The sequence below is a fragment of the Lacerta agilis genome, chromosome 4 (genome assembly GCF_009819535.1).
Source record: "Lacerta agilis isolate rLacAgi1 chromosome 4, rLacAgi1.pri, whole genome shotgun sequence".
NCBI lineage: Eukaryota > Metazoa > Chordata > Lepidosauria > Squamata > Lacertidae > Lacerta > Lacerta agilis.
Genome location: NC_046315.1, coordinates 80,351,377 through 80,366,726, shown reverse-complemented (window position 1 = coordinate 80,366,726; position 15,350 = coordinate 80,351,377). Strand labels below are relative to the sequence as shown.

General features: G+C 42.3%; 1 protein-coding gene across 1 annotated transcript in view; it reads left to right on the top strand.

Moving 5' to 3' along the window:
• ITGBL1 (integrin subunit beta like 1) overlaps positions 1 to 15,350 on the top strand; it is a 114,277-nt gene that overhangs the window by 42,225 nt on the left and 56,702 nt on the right. Inside the window, exons 3-4 of the mRNA XM_033147796.1 lie at positions 13,710 to 13,856; positions 14,623 to 14,745. Coding sequence (XP_033003687.1) covers positions 13,710 to 13,856; positions 14,623 to 14,745 — 270 coding nt within the window. The remainder of the gene's footprint in view (positions 1 to 13,709; positions 13,857 to 14,622; positions 14,746 to 15,350) is intronic.

Here is a 15,350-nt window from a genome sequence, read left to right as displayed (position 1 = left end):
CTATACAGCTGGTTCCAATTTCATTTCAGGCTTTCTCCCTCCTCTTCTCTCTCTCTCTCTCTCTCCCCCCCAAACCAACCTGCAAACGATTCCTTTTCCAGATGAACGCTGTGTACAGCCTGACAGCATCAGGTCTGCGAGCCTTGCCAGCAGAGAATTCTTCCCATCACACACACAACTGCACTTGCCATCATAGGCTCAGTGTGAAAGTATGCAGAATCATGCATTCACCCAAGTCCAGCCATTAACAGATGGCTGTACTGTTTTTGTACTTGCAGCCTCGCATTGTGGCAGTTTGCCACAATGAGTGCAGGCCATCCTCTGCACAAACACGCTTCCCAGTTTCTTTCCTTCCTCCTGTGCTACACTTCCCATATCCTCAACCAGGTCTGCTCCACTACTAAGCAAGTGATGGCAAAGGGCTGGATGAGGATATGGCACAAACCTTCTATGTGAGCATCCTGATGAAGGAGAGGAGAAACAAACCACAGTACATACCTATGAAGCTTTTTCTACACACACACACAAAAACCTGTGATGCAGTCTCATGACGTGAGAGTGCATAATTGTACCTGGAACACAGAACAAGAATTAGATTCTCTGTCTACTTCAGGCTTTCGCACCCTGTGACCAACCAAGCTGAAGGCATCTCACAAGTCATATATAGAGCTCAAATTCCTGGTTTCCTTGCCTTCCTGGAACTGCAAAAGCAGGGTTTTCAGGCACCTGATGGTTCTGGACAATGGATGTTGGACTGCATTTGGTTTGGTGGCAGGACAAATTGAACAGACCTGTGTAACCCTGAAGAAGGGTAACAAGATCCTGTTTGACAAGATCCAGTTTACCTTTTACACTCCTGGCTTATTCTTGTCCCCATGCGCTCTTCCGCGTTGCTTCCGCACTCGCTGTTTTTGTCTGGCATTCCCATCCTTGCCAACTTTTTTCATTCCAGATTCCTCCCCCCTCCATGTTTCCATCCTTTCTTTGCCCCCAGGCCTGATTTCTGACACCCCATCTCTGCTTTAAACTGCACTGCACTGCCAACTCATCCACTGGGAACTGGCAAAGAAGTACCAGATATTTTTGGGTCTGTTATGACTTATTAGAAGCTTCCTTCTTTCAGCTCTTGTCTCTAATTACTTTCTGATTGCCTGGCCCTGGCGTTACTGATCAGTTGCCACTTAATTAGTCAATTCCTGTTCCTTACAGGGAGTGGACTATTAATTTCCTTGTTTCCTGTTGTTGTTGTTGTTGTTGTTGTTGTTTTGAAACAGCTCCATTTTGTCCACACCCACATAAATTAATGAAAGAAACTCAGTAAGTAAGCACACACTCTGTGGAAATAAGGAATTTAGTCCTGAAAAAGGCATACAGAATACAGTACTAATAGCATTTGCGAGTAATGTTGTGACTGTGCTGAACAGGAAGCAATTAAAGGCAGAAGCCGCAAGATGAGATCTCCCCATTAAAGTTGTAGAAAAGCAATGCCTTAGGAGAGCTAACAAGTTCTATTGTGGAAACCATCTTCCTCTCAAGCCCCGCACTCCCCGCATTTACGGAGAAAAGGAAGCATTAAACTTGTGCCCTTGGGATGGAGAAAACCACCTCAGATGCTACTGGTCTACAGCTTCCACCATCTCTGATCATTGCTCATGCTGGCTCAGGCTGATGGGAGCTGGAGTCCAGCAACATCTGGAGGATCATAGGTACTTCATCCCTGTTGTACACCATGTTAAGAAGCAAAGGAGGATAGGACCCCTCTGCCTTTAATACTTGTGCAAAACAAGAGTTTCATCAGGGTCCAGTTTTCTCTCTCCAGCTTCACATACTGCACTGCCAGTGGCCAGATTTATTTCCTCTATGCAAATTATGAAAGGTGTCAGAGCCCTGCCCTCCATTGTGTACGTGATCACCCTTCATGAGGAAAATGTGAGGACGTGAGAAGTGTGTGTGTTTTCTCACTGAGCAATGGCAATGGAACATCTCTTTTCCCTAAGCTCTACTCAAGTATTCAGAAACGTGTGGTGCTTCTCATATATGGAATTATTCAACTAAGAAGCAAGCAGAATGAGGTCTGCTTGTGCAATGGCACTTCCCACCTGCTTTGCTTACCCTTTACTCTCCCCAAATCTGCTCTGGAGGTTTGAGAGAAACCAGAATGGGGTGAGAGGAAGGAGGAGAGGAGAGATCATTCCACTGGGCAAGCATAAATGCTTCACTGACAGAACAACCTCTTTAGTGCTACTTTGAATAGATATGGTATGTTTTCAGGCTCTTGTCCTTGACTTGGTTTTTTATACTCTGTTTTTAATGCTTGCATTATCTATTAAGTCACATTGGGTCTGTTATAGGAAAATTCTTGGGCTCACTTGGATTACCAAACAAAGACACCAGCCAGGAATAGAGGAGCAAAACAGCAGCCAGTAGGCCTGGTCTTTATTTAAAAAAACCTGTTGCAACAGGACTTCTACCCACCACATGGGAGAAGCAGGAAGAATCCCAGAACACAGGATGGGTCCCACTTTTATCAGTTTTACAAAGATACCCACAACACCCCTAAAATTACATCATGGATACATCACAAATTGGGAGGGTCTGGTGACAGAAATCTGAGTATCAGGTTTGTCCCCATCCTTCCCTTGATCTCCACCTCACACCCATCAAGTGAGACAAAGGAAAGAGTTACAAGTTACTGGTTTCCCAGGCCAAGTTTATTACACCTCTTTGCCCCGACCCAGTTCCTAATCCATTCCTGGATGGTTTGCCATTGTCCATGGGATGACTGCCTGTCTGGCAACCATTTGCCAGGATGCCAGTGATGATCTCTTGTGCAAGAGGCTGCTGTGTACCTGATCCCAGTTTCAGGGATTATGGCTGCCCACATCCCAGACTCCCCCTTGGTAGCCATTCCTTTCCTGAACAGAACAAAGTTGGAATGGCACAAATCCATACTGGAGCGATTTTATGTGACTTTCTAAAGTTTCCCCAGTGAGCCAGTACGTTGTTGTTGTTGTTGTTTAGTCATTTAGTTGTATCCGACTCTTCATGACCCCATGGACCAGAGCAGCACGCCAGGCACTCCTGTCTTCCACTGCCTCATGTTGGTAGCTTCGAGAGCACTTTCCAACCATCTCGTCCTCTGTCGTCCCCTTCTTGTGCCCTCCATCTTTCCCAACATCAGGGTCTTTTCCAGGGAATCTTCTCTTCTCATGAGGTGGCCAAAGTATTGGAGCCTCAGCTTCAGGATCTGTCCTTCCAGTGAGCACTCAGGGTTGATTTCCTTCAGAATGGATAGGTTTGATCTTCTTGCAGTCCATGGGACTCTGAAGAGTCTCCTCCAGCACCATAATTCAAAAGCATCAATTCTTCTGCCACCAGCCTTCTTTATGGTCCAGCTCTCACTTCCATACATCACTACTGGGAAAACCATAGCTTTAACTATACTTTGTCGGCAAGGTGATGTCTCTGCTTTTTAAGATGCTGTCTAGGTTTGTCACAGCTTTTCTCCCAAGAAGCAGGCGTTTTTTAATCAGTGAATTGTTACATTTGGTAATGTGCAGCAGACGCCCTTTGAATAGAGATAGGAAAAACTGTGATGAAGTGTTTTGTGGGGACATTTGCCGAAGTGATTGTGTTGATTATGGTAGTCAGGGTGTGTGTGTATGATATCTGCTGGAGGGGCACCCCCCCCCAGTCTTTATATAAATTCCTGCAACAGGTCACTTTGTGTGAGAAACACAACTAAATGCTAATGATAATAAATTGATGGGCAAGAGGGGAGAGGAGCCATGTACTTGCACATCCATCCCTGCACATGTGCTGTTTTCCCAATGCTGTCCATAGATGGAGGCCATCTGCCATGGTTCAGCCTACTGAAGGCACATAGGCTACCCCTCCTGGTGTCTGCTCACAGATACAGCCTGCATGTGTTCAGCAGGCTGCCCTCATTGTGTGGACAGGGTTAGTGAGGGACTAGTGGACAATGCAAAGGTGGGCAAACGGTGAACATGCCTCACCCCAACCTTCACCCCCACATGGATCTGAACTCCTGAATAGGACTAGTGATTGTTCCCAAACATGAATCCTGCCAATGTTTACATTTGATAAGGATGAGCGAAGAGAATTTTTATCCTCTTTACATCAATCATCCCTTATTTCTTTACTGCTTAAATTTTGTTTTTGTTGTTTGTTTTTGTTATGAGAAGTGTTATGATCTGTCTGGAAAGCAATGAAATCTAGAGTCATTCTCATATCGTCTGGAAGAGAGTAAATTGCCAATAAAGCCAACTCTCTTGTCCTTCCTCTTATTAATTTGGCTCCAGGGAGCTGACTGACATTTTCTAGTTTCTGGCAAACAGTCCTGAGAAATGGTTGTTTTTGGGAAAATACTGTATTGTGAAAGAATGTGGATAATAATTTTACCACACACCTGGCTCCGATCCGTGGTTAATGTCTTCTTAACCCTTGATCAGGGGTATGGAACCACAGCCCCTCCAGATATTGTTGGCCTGCAACACCCATCAAAGGAAAATACATGGCTGGTAAAATTAGGTGGTTAAAAAAGAAACAAACCCAGTAAAGAGTAGTTTGCCTACCCCTAAAGAGGGGCTAGTGGTGATTCACTAGTTGTTGTTTAGGCTATTCATTTAGTCGTGTCTGACTCTTCTTGACCCCATGGACCAGAGCAGGCCAGGCACTCCTTCTTCCACTGCCTCCCGGAGTTTCATCATATTCATGTTGGTAGCTTCTATAACACTGTCCAACTATCTCATCCTCTGTCATCCCTTTCTCCTTGTGCCCTCAATCTTTCCCAACATCAGGGTCTTTTCCAGGAAGTCTTCTATTCTCATGAGGTGGCCAAAGTATTGGAGCCTCAGCTTCAGCTTCAGCTTCACTAGTAGCAAACATCTATTAAGGAAAGCCTAACTTATCCTGATGACACACTCCTGTGGATGTAGTTTTAGGAAAGACAGAAGCAATCACTTCATATGTCAGACTCCACTTTCTGCAGGAATTAAATTACACAGATCTACGTCACAACTGACCCTAGGATGTGAATGATAATATTTGTCATTAATCATTCCTCAAAGTGACTAAAAAGTGAGGAGTGCTAGATTTTGTCAAGACATACTTTTCTTTCTAGATTATATTACAAAAGTCTTAAAGAGTGTTGCCTGTCATCAGAATTCTGTCGTTCCCAGAGTTTGCAGTTTTGACTCTGACTATAATTATTTATTATTATAATTATTTGAGGCAAAGGTGGGGAACCTGAGGCCCGTGGGCTTCATGCATTCCTCTAGGCCTGGCCCTCAGAACAAGCCCCACAACCTCTCCCCAGAATATTGAAAGGGAAATGGTCAGAAACATAGGTCAGAGCTGCAAATTAAAACCAGATGTTGCAGGAGGGTGTGTCTTTATAGGAAATTGTCAGAGAAGTTGTTTAGTTAGTTTCTCTTTCATAGTGCCCATTTAAGCCTTTACAGCTTGTAATCCACTTTCATGAGACTTTGAACAGATTGTTCAGCCAAGAAATAGGTGGATGAGTGGAGAGGGCAGTGTTTTTTTAAGTGTGATTCCATTACCCTTCAGGAATTCCTGGAAAACTGGCAGCATATCTTTTTTGGACAGCTACTGCATTGGTGGACTGCCAGTTCCTGCAAATGAACTGCATCATACTCCACATATGGTGCACCCGTGCTTTCAAATGTACCGGTACATAAAAAGCCATATAGTACCATAGTGCACTCAACTCCCCCCCACCCCATGAGGGATAGCTATTATTTAGTATTGTTGTTTATGATTTATTTGGTAGCATTGATATGCATGGCAATTCACAGGGACATGGCAGTGAAACCTCCTAGCATACTGCAGTCCATGTATATAGTTTGACTATGAATTTCACAACTCCAAGCCAATGATGTGTCAAAGGCACTCGCTTCCATCCTGCCAGCCTCTAAGTCAGGGTTCAGCAACCCTTTTCAGCTGTGGGCCAGTCCACCATCCCTCAGACCATGTGGTGGACCGGACTATATTTTGGAGGGGGGAAATGAACGAATTCCTGTGCCCCACAAATAACACAGAGATGCATTTTAAATAAAAGCACACATTCTACTCATGTAAAAACACTAGGCAGGACCCACAAATAACACAGAGATGCATTTTAAATAAAAGGACACATTCTACTCATGTAAAGACACGCCGATTCCTGGACCGTCCGTGGGCTGGATTGAGAAGGCAAATGGGCTGCATCTGGCCCCCAGGCCTTAGGATGCCTACCCTTGATCTAAGCTATTGCCCCACACCTTTTTGGGGGGAGGGGGGTTGGCACCGTTTTAGGATCTGCATAACATATATGCCACTCTGCGGCAGACAGCTGAGAACAACACATTAGGAGCTGTTGAGATCAACTGAAATGCTAGTCAGGTGTTGACCCCCGAATGATGAGCCATGATTCATTCCTTGCAGTTTAAGTAACACTATTTTAATGGCAACTGTTTTGGGTGTCTGTTGCAGTGCCCACCCCACCAATAAATGGCACTCTGACATTCATAATTCCAAGTGTAGCTACGTTTTTCCTTTCCTGCTGTGTTGATTCCATGACTAATCAAAAGAGGGTGGAAAGAGATCAGTTTCAAATGTTTCGTTTCTTTTTGAAGGAAACAAAATGATTTTACTAATACAGAACCCTAGATTTTATATATAGATTTATGCATGAATAGCCTATCTGAAACGATTGTTTCCTTTATTAGTCATAAGCTCTTTTTTTTAAAGAAAATGTTTTTATTAAAGATTTTCTTGGGTTACAAAAGTACATACATCGCCTCTGCTTTCAGATCATAAATCCCTGTCTACAGCTCGGTTATATTCGATGTGAGACACTAACGTTGTAGACAGTATAAGGCTGAGGGGGAGAGAGTGGGGTAGTAGAGTTTCATTCTTTTACATAGTATATGCACAGGTTTTTGTGCCAGCATCATGTGGGTAGGTTCTCTTTCTATTCATTTAATAGTTTTCATTGGCGGTGAGAGAGATTGGGGGGCCTTCAGTTGACTGTAGTGAGTTTTGTTCGCGTGTGTGTGGGGTGGTGGTGGTGGTTGGGTCAAATTAGCCATATCGATTCAAACGCTGTCAGTGGGTTCTTGTTGTCATCTTGTTGGGCTGTGTGTGCAATAAAGGGGAGCCCACACTGGGGTGAAGGTGTCCTCTTTTGTTTTTCCCTGTCCTAGTTTCAAACTGGAGATTTAACTTTTCTAGTATGGTTGTTTCCCATACAGTATATATATATATATATGTACACACACACACACACACACACACACATATAGACACACACACACATACATATATACACACACACACAAACACACACACACACACACACACACATATATACAGTGGTGCCTCGCAAGACTAAATTAATTCGTTCTGCGAGTCGTTTCGTATTGCGAAAAATTCGTCTTGCGAAGCACGACCATAGGAATGCATAGGAATTTAATTCCCATAGGAATGCATTGAAATTTTCGTCTTGCGAAGCACGGCCATAGAAAAATTCATCTTGCGAGTCACCCTTTCGTTAGCGAATGCCTTTTGTCTAGCGAGTTTTTCGTTGTGCGAGGCATTCGTCTTGCGAGGTACCACTGTATATAGACACACACACACACACACACACACAGTGGTACCTCGACTTACGACGTTAATGCGTTCCGAAGGCGCCCTGATAGGTCAAAATTTTCGTAATTTGAAAGGCGCTATCTCCAGGGAGGGGGGAAATCGTAGGTCAAGAAAACTGCATTTAAAAACTCGTAGGTCGAGGTATCGTGCCACCGCTTCCCCTTCATAGGTCAAAAAATTCGGAAGCGGCGGCCATTTTTTTCTCCCGGAAGTCATTCGCAAGTCAAAAATGACGTACATCAAGGAGCTCGTAAGTCGAGGTCCCACTGTGTGTGTGTGTATATATGTGTGTGTGTGTGTGTGTGTGTGTGTGTATTTGTTAAGTTTACTGAGTAATAATCCCCTAAACCCTGATCTGCCATGTGGGGATGAGGAAGCAGCACACTTCCCTCTGCCACACTCTAAGTGGTGGTGGGGTTCACTGCCAAGCAACCCACATACTGAAAACATAGTACAGCATATGCTAATACCAGTGGTGTTTGAAAACCAGCTTGTTTGGGGTGAGAGGTCTGATCCAGGACTAGAGATGTGAAGGCCCAGAAAACCCCCTGAAAAATTCGGAAAAACCCACCCCCATTTTTTCCCTAGGGGGACCCGGCCAGATGGGCAGGGTACAAATAATAACATTATTATTATTATTATTATTTGTTTTTTTCTGAAAAATTGTTTCAATCCCAGCAAACCTTCAGTTTTTAGAAGTCCATAATAACTGTGATAATGACAGACACAACAGAGTAGATGCAGAAGCAGAAGCAGAGACTGAAACTGATACTGATCATTACAGCTCAGAAAATGATTCTGATTAAATTTCATGCCCATTCATTGAAATTTAGTCCCACTTCCTTCTTCGGTTTTTTTTAATGAGAATGTTTTTTAAAAAAATACTGTGGAGAGGAAATATGAATAATTGTTACTTTTGGATTTTTAAAAATTGTTTTGTGGAGTCCCCCCCCCTCCACATAAACTAGTAAACAGTTCAGGAGATTGTTGCTCCATTTGTTACAAATAAATATTATTTTTAAAGTAAATTCTGTTTGTAATAATTGTTTGGATACACTATATTTTTAATATGCTAGTTGTGTTAATTTTATGCCCATTAAAATTGTCCATAGTTATATTTTATGTTTCTAAAGTAACAGAATGACTTTCAATCTGGAAAAGAAAAAAGAAGTGCTAATGTAGCATTTCCCCCCCCAATTTTACTGAAAATTTCCGTTTTTCCCCCCAGGAAAAAAACCGGGTTTTTTTCCCGAGCTTCCAAATTTTACATTTCTATCCAGGACCCCCTGCTCTGCTCTGCTCTGCCAGTCTAGAGCCTGGTGCAGGGAATGGGGGGAAGGTGAATTATCCCTGCCACCATCTTCTGCCCTCACAGTTGCTGATTGCAGAGGCGGATTTAGGGCAGTGCAGGCGGTTCCTTTGCAAAGGGCACTGAGCCGAGGGTGACCTTCTATCATTCTTCCCAGAGCCTAGATAGTTAGTGCTTGCTTTGGGAAAGATGAGGGCAAGCTCTAGGACCCTGCCCGAACCCTCGCGCCTCCTTCCTAAAGCCTATTGTGTTACCTGGGTTTGGGAAGGCAGTGTGAGAGCTGGGTGTGTGTGTGCGTACGTGCCAAATGTTGGCATCGCACAGGGTGCCGAATCACCAAGGTGCTGCTGATACAGTTGTAAATCCACTGCTCTCTGCTGCTACAGCCTCAGTTTGTGTCGCTCTGCTGGTTATTGTTATTTTTACATTCACAAAAAGCAATCAATAAACTCAACGCAAACAGAAAGAACGAGGGAAGGAGCACATGTTCCAAAGTGCAAACCGGGGAACACATGCACATAGAAATAAAATAAGAGTGGCTATCGCTCTACAGCAGGGATGGGGAAGGTGATGTCTTTGCTAGCAAAGAGTTAACTCCATCTTTGAACTATGTGATTTACTGACTGGCACACTCCTGTGACAGCCCTCCAGATGTTGTTGAACCAGGGATGATGGGAGTGGTAATTCAACAACACTGAGAGACAGGAAGGAACAGAATATAAAATCTGAGGAATAATAGCCATGCCTGGGGTGGGGTGGGGGACAGTGCAAGGAATGCTACAAACCATTCCAGGCCCCAGAGTATGAATTTTTCTAATACATATAGAATTTGCCTTTTACAGTGAATAATATTCAAGATCATCCATGCACATTCTGAATGACAAGCCTATGATGAGAATTTCTCCCCCTCCGTGTTTCTATGCCAGCATTATCCGCCAGAGGGCAACATTTTAATTTTTTTAAATCCACAGCACCTATCTTTTATTTCTTCTGAAAAAAGGAATAATAATTTTATTCATTATATGTAACAAGCTTTGCTAACAACAACAACAACAAATATCTGAAGTTTTCCCTCACATCAGCATTACAAATCAATGTAGTTAAGTTTCGTATGTTGTTTTGTGCTCAGAAGTAAGCACCATATACCGGTAAGCACCTCATTTTTTAAAACTTTTTTTTTACTTGATATAAGCATAAGTAATATGTTGCCAATGTTAATCAGAAGATCTTTTTTATATAAAAGAACCTTCTAATAATATACAAAACCAGAAAAATTGTAAGTTTTGGTATGATGGAGAAACAAGTTTGTTTTCTATATCTTAATTTTCCTTTATCAGGAAGGTTAATCTGAGCATCCAGAATCTTGTTAGATTTGTCCTCACATTTGCTGGTTTGTTTATTAATTTATTATGCAGCCCTTCCTTTCCACCAAATGATGCTCAAGGCAACTAGCAGCAAAAATATAAATAGCACAAAACTGCAATAAAATAAAATAAGGCAGATAAAACGTCAATAAAAGTCAGCTTATGGTTGCAAATTGTCAACACTGGTTCAGAGGAAAGACAATTTTCCAACAGTGTGGTGGCGATTTGCTAATCCCTGTGTGATGATCCTGATACTAATAATATGTGTGTACCCACCCACAGAAACACACTCTTTTTGTGCAGGCAGAGTCTGGCTCAGTGGATTATTTTGAAATTCTCTGAGCTAGGTGAAGATGCTTTATTCCCTCTCTCTCAAAGCTGGACAATAATTACAGAACTCTCCCATTTTCTCATTCTCTTTTCTGACTTCTAAATCCTCTGTGATTCAAGAGAGGATCAATCAAAAATGATTTCTTAAGCTATTCCATGAGGCACTTTTCAGATTCTGATAAGCTCTTTTTTGAATCATTCTCTGGTTCATAAAAAAATACTAATGAGACCAATTTAATTACCATACCAGCTGCTACTCCTTTTTTATTCTTCCTGTATAGTGCAGAAAAGAATTCAATGTTTTAAGTCCTTTCACCTGCATGCTGAAAACCCCACATATTTTAATATATGTATAAATTATAAAAGGTGACTAGTACCCCACATGTTTTGTTCTTGTCGTCTGGAGATGTAGTGAAAAATCATGGTGCTTTATAAACATATTAGAGCAGCGGTTTGGAACTTCTGCTCCATGGGCCTAAAAAGGCCTGCCTAGATTTCCCAATTTTGCCCATGAGGTAATCTTGGCACCAACACAGCTCAGAGTTGGTGGCCAATTTCAAGACCACTGCTGTTCCTTCTGAGGAGCTTTTAATCTTTAAACTAGATTTGGACTGGATAGCCCAAGAGAACAAAGAAAAGGCTGGCCATGAATTGGAAAGTAATGAAAATGGTGATGGAGGAAGGATAGAGCCAATGTGTTCATCCACATTCTCCCCCAAATATATTTTGTTGTTGTTGTTCAGTCATGTCCGACTCTTTGTGACCCTATGGACCAGAGCACGCCAGGCACGCCTATCTTTCACTGCCTCCCGCAGTTTGGCCAAACTCATGCTAGTCACTTCAAGAACACTGTCCAACCATCTCATCCTCTGTCGTCCCCTTCTCCTTGTGCCCTCCATCTTTCCCAATGTCAGGGTCTTTTCAGGGAGTCTTTTCTTCTCATGAGGTGGCCAATGTGCTGGAGCCTCAGCTTCAGGATCTGTCCTTCCAGTGAGCACTCAGGGCTGATTTCTTTAAGGATGGATAAGTTTGATCTTTTTGCAGTCCATGGGACTCTCAAGAGTCTCCTCCAGCACCATAATTCAAAAGCATCAATTCTTCGGCGATCAGTCTTCTTTATATATATTTACAGTCACCTAATTGTGATGCCCGCATAGGGCTTCAATTACTATTTTGAATAAAGTCAAACCACTACTCCAAGTTGGCAGCTATGTTTTTATAGGTTCCTTTATTTTAAAACAATCCTTCCTTTCCCCCTTTTTGCCCGTTGTGTAATAATGTTTTTGATTAATGCTTATCTCCATTGACTGTGAGGGATTAAGGCTGCCTGACCAGCAGCTAAAGGAGATTACGAAGGCTAGACTGCTAAATTGATGTTTAAGGAACAAGGTAGCTGGGAGGGAGAACATCTTTCACACTTTTGTTTGGCGCTTCTTTTATTCCATAAAGATCAAGGGAGATTGAGCTCTTAATTCACCAGGGGGATTGGAATAGAATAAGGCTAAATTGTGATATTTTTATTGTATTAAAAAGAGATCGATGGAAGGGTGGTGGGTTGTTTTTTGATTTGTTTTTTGTTTTAAATAAAAACTAATAATAGTGGATACTTATATTTATGGACCAATTCAAGACAGACATTGACCACCAGTGAAAGGGTGTGTGTGGAGGGGGCGGCAGAGGAGATACCTTTATGATTTTTTGAAAAAAATTCACTCTCTTTCTGCAGTCTTTTCACTTTGCTAGGTGGAGAGGAGGATATAAAACTGTCAAAGGCTTATTTTTGAGGTGAGGATGGTACTTAACATACAGAATTAAACATTTCTTAAATGTGAAGCTAGTGTGGAATATTTGGACAATCCGGAGAAATAAAAAATAATCCATCTTCCATAAGCATTACTCAGGAAGAGGGGCTACACTCCCCCAGTAGCCAATTGTTATGGATATGCCTAACTTGGTACATGTGAGTATGCTTATGTTTAGGGAAGATGATATTAGTTTTATAACTTTATAACTTCTAGTTTTATGGCCATAATGATATACTCATGTTAAAAGTTACACCCTTTAAAAAAAATAAATACCATGACATCTTGCCCCTTGGAACCACTTGGAATATGAATGTTGAACTCCTAGATCTCTGTAAGTCAAGCAACACATAGACCTTTCAACATTGGATACCGCTCCATGGATACCATGTGACCTGGGGATCATGTGATTTTCCTGTTGGTGCATATGCGTTCTTCCATCTCCTCATCCATGGATGCATGGAGAATTAGAACTTAAGAGGGGCATGAGTACTTCCTCTGATATACCCATCCCACTATTACTTGTTAGCCAGGTTGCATGAAGGTGGTGACAGAGCCATGCATTTCTGCCTGGGTGACAAATAAATGCATCTGCCAAGTAACTAGCTGTGCAAACTCCCAGGGTGGATGCTCACCCTTTTAAAATGGAGCACAGTAGTGTTAAGTTGTCTGGACCTGACAAATCATTTTTAACAGAAGCCAGGTTAATCAGAAGATGAAAGAGGGAAATGTGGGGTGTTGGTAGGAGTAACTGATTGAGAAGCTCAATAATAGAGTGGCTGGGGAAACGCAGCCAGATGGGCAGGGTATAAATAATAAAACTATTGTTATGATGATTATAAGCAGATGGAGGCACTGACAGTATGGTAGGAAAGTATCCACATATTCATTCATTTATTTATTTGTTACCTTTACCTGTAACTGTATATTTTCTCTCATGGTCCTCCTTAAGCAAGAAAATATTTTTGAAAATTTATCTTCTGTTTTTAAATGAAAGTCCACATTCATTTAAAGAGAAGGTGCCAGACTCTCTGTTCTGTAACTGGATTTTGATTTGTGTTTGATAGTTCACGCTCAAACCATTTGATTGGTTAACAGCCACGTAACATTTACATCTAATCATTTGTATATAAATTGAACCCTGTTAAGAGCAAATCAGCAGCATTTCAAAATAAAACGTTGAGATTTGCTGTGTGCATATGCTGATCAGCGATTCTTTGACTATTCATCCAGGCCATGGAAAGTGTGACTGTGGAAAGTGCAAATGTGAGGATGGTTGGTATGGTGATGCCTGCCAGTACCCAACAACCTGCAACCTTACACGGAAGAAAAGTAATGAAATGTGCAAGAATTCGCAAGATAACATCTGCTCAAATGCAGGTGAGGTTTAATTTTGCTTTGGTTTGATGTATGGACATGGGGTAAACAGGGGACACTTTGGTGATCTATTATGTGATTTTGAATTATATGGATTAACTCAAAGAGGGGTTTAAAGGAAATGTGCAAGAACTGGAATATTTTGAGAATCCAGCATAAATGAATAGCACGAAGAATTACTTCCCAGTGAACATGCACAGTGGGTTGGATGCAGCTGAAGATTGCACTGATACTTTGCATTGTTGCAATTAAATCTGGGCCGGTTGGAATTTCTGTGTTGCATCAGAGCTATATTATTTGTAGAGTTAGTGCTGATCCAGATCCGATGATTAGACTGTAGAAAAAGTGATGCCTGGTGGAGGTACTAAACCTATTGTGGAGGTTTGGAATGCAATTTCCAGTACTAGAGCCACAAAGTTCTATAAACAATGACCCAGGCTTACCTTGAGAACACTAGGCCCTTGTGCACCTGTGACAATGTCATTGGGGGCATGATGGCCTTCAGTCTTGTAATGCTCCTTTTGACATGTATGTGGCTCTTGATACCACGACTACCCCTCCCTTAGAGTGGAGCGTCCAACTCCATTTAGAGGGCTCTACTCTAGCACTTCCCATTGTTATAAATGAAATAAATAGTAATTTAATATCTTGCAGACATGGATAAGGCCATGAAATCATGCTGCATTCCAAGGGATTAGAAGAGATTGCCTTTGACATTCCTTCTTGCACTCTGACTTATCCATGTTGTCTTTGTTTCTGGTTCTAACAGGAACTTGTCATTGTGGCCGATGTAAATGTGACAATTTAGAAGGGAATGGATTGATCCATGGTAAATATTGTGAGTGTGATGACCGAGAATGCATAGATGAAGAAACAGGAGAGATGTGTACAGGTGAGTGTATTTACAGAGATGGAGAATTATTGCAAGTGTTAATCAAATAGTATTGATGTGGCATGAGGGGAGTTTTTGCATGAAAGGGCTGCACTTCAACACTATTGATGATGATTAAAAGGTAAAGGTAAAGGGACCCCTGACCATTAGGTCCAGTCGTGTCCGACTCTGGGGTTGCGGCACTCATCTCGCGTTACTGGCCGAGGGAGCCAGCGTACAGCTTCCGGGTCATGTGGCCAGCATGACAAAGCTGCTTCTGGAGAACCAGAGCAGTGCACGGAAACACCGTTTACCTTCCCGCTGGAGCGGTACCTATTTATCTACTTGCACTTTGACGTGCTTTCACACTGCTAGGTGGGCAGGTGCTGGGACCGAGCAACGGGAGCTCACCCTGTCGCGGGGATTCGAACCACCGACCTTCTGATCAGCAAGCCCTAGGCTCTGTGGTTTAACCCAGTGCTCCACCCACGTCCCATTGATGATGATTGCATTCCATCAAAGCCACTGTTTTCAATGGGATTTAATCACAAGTACTTTAAGGTGAACTGGAGCCCAGATAGTGAATTCTGAAGCTAAGCTCTACCATTTCTCTTTTGCCAAAGGAG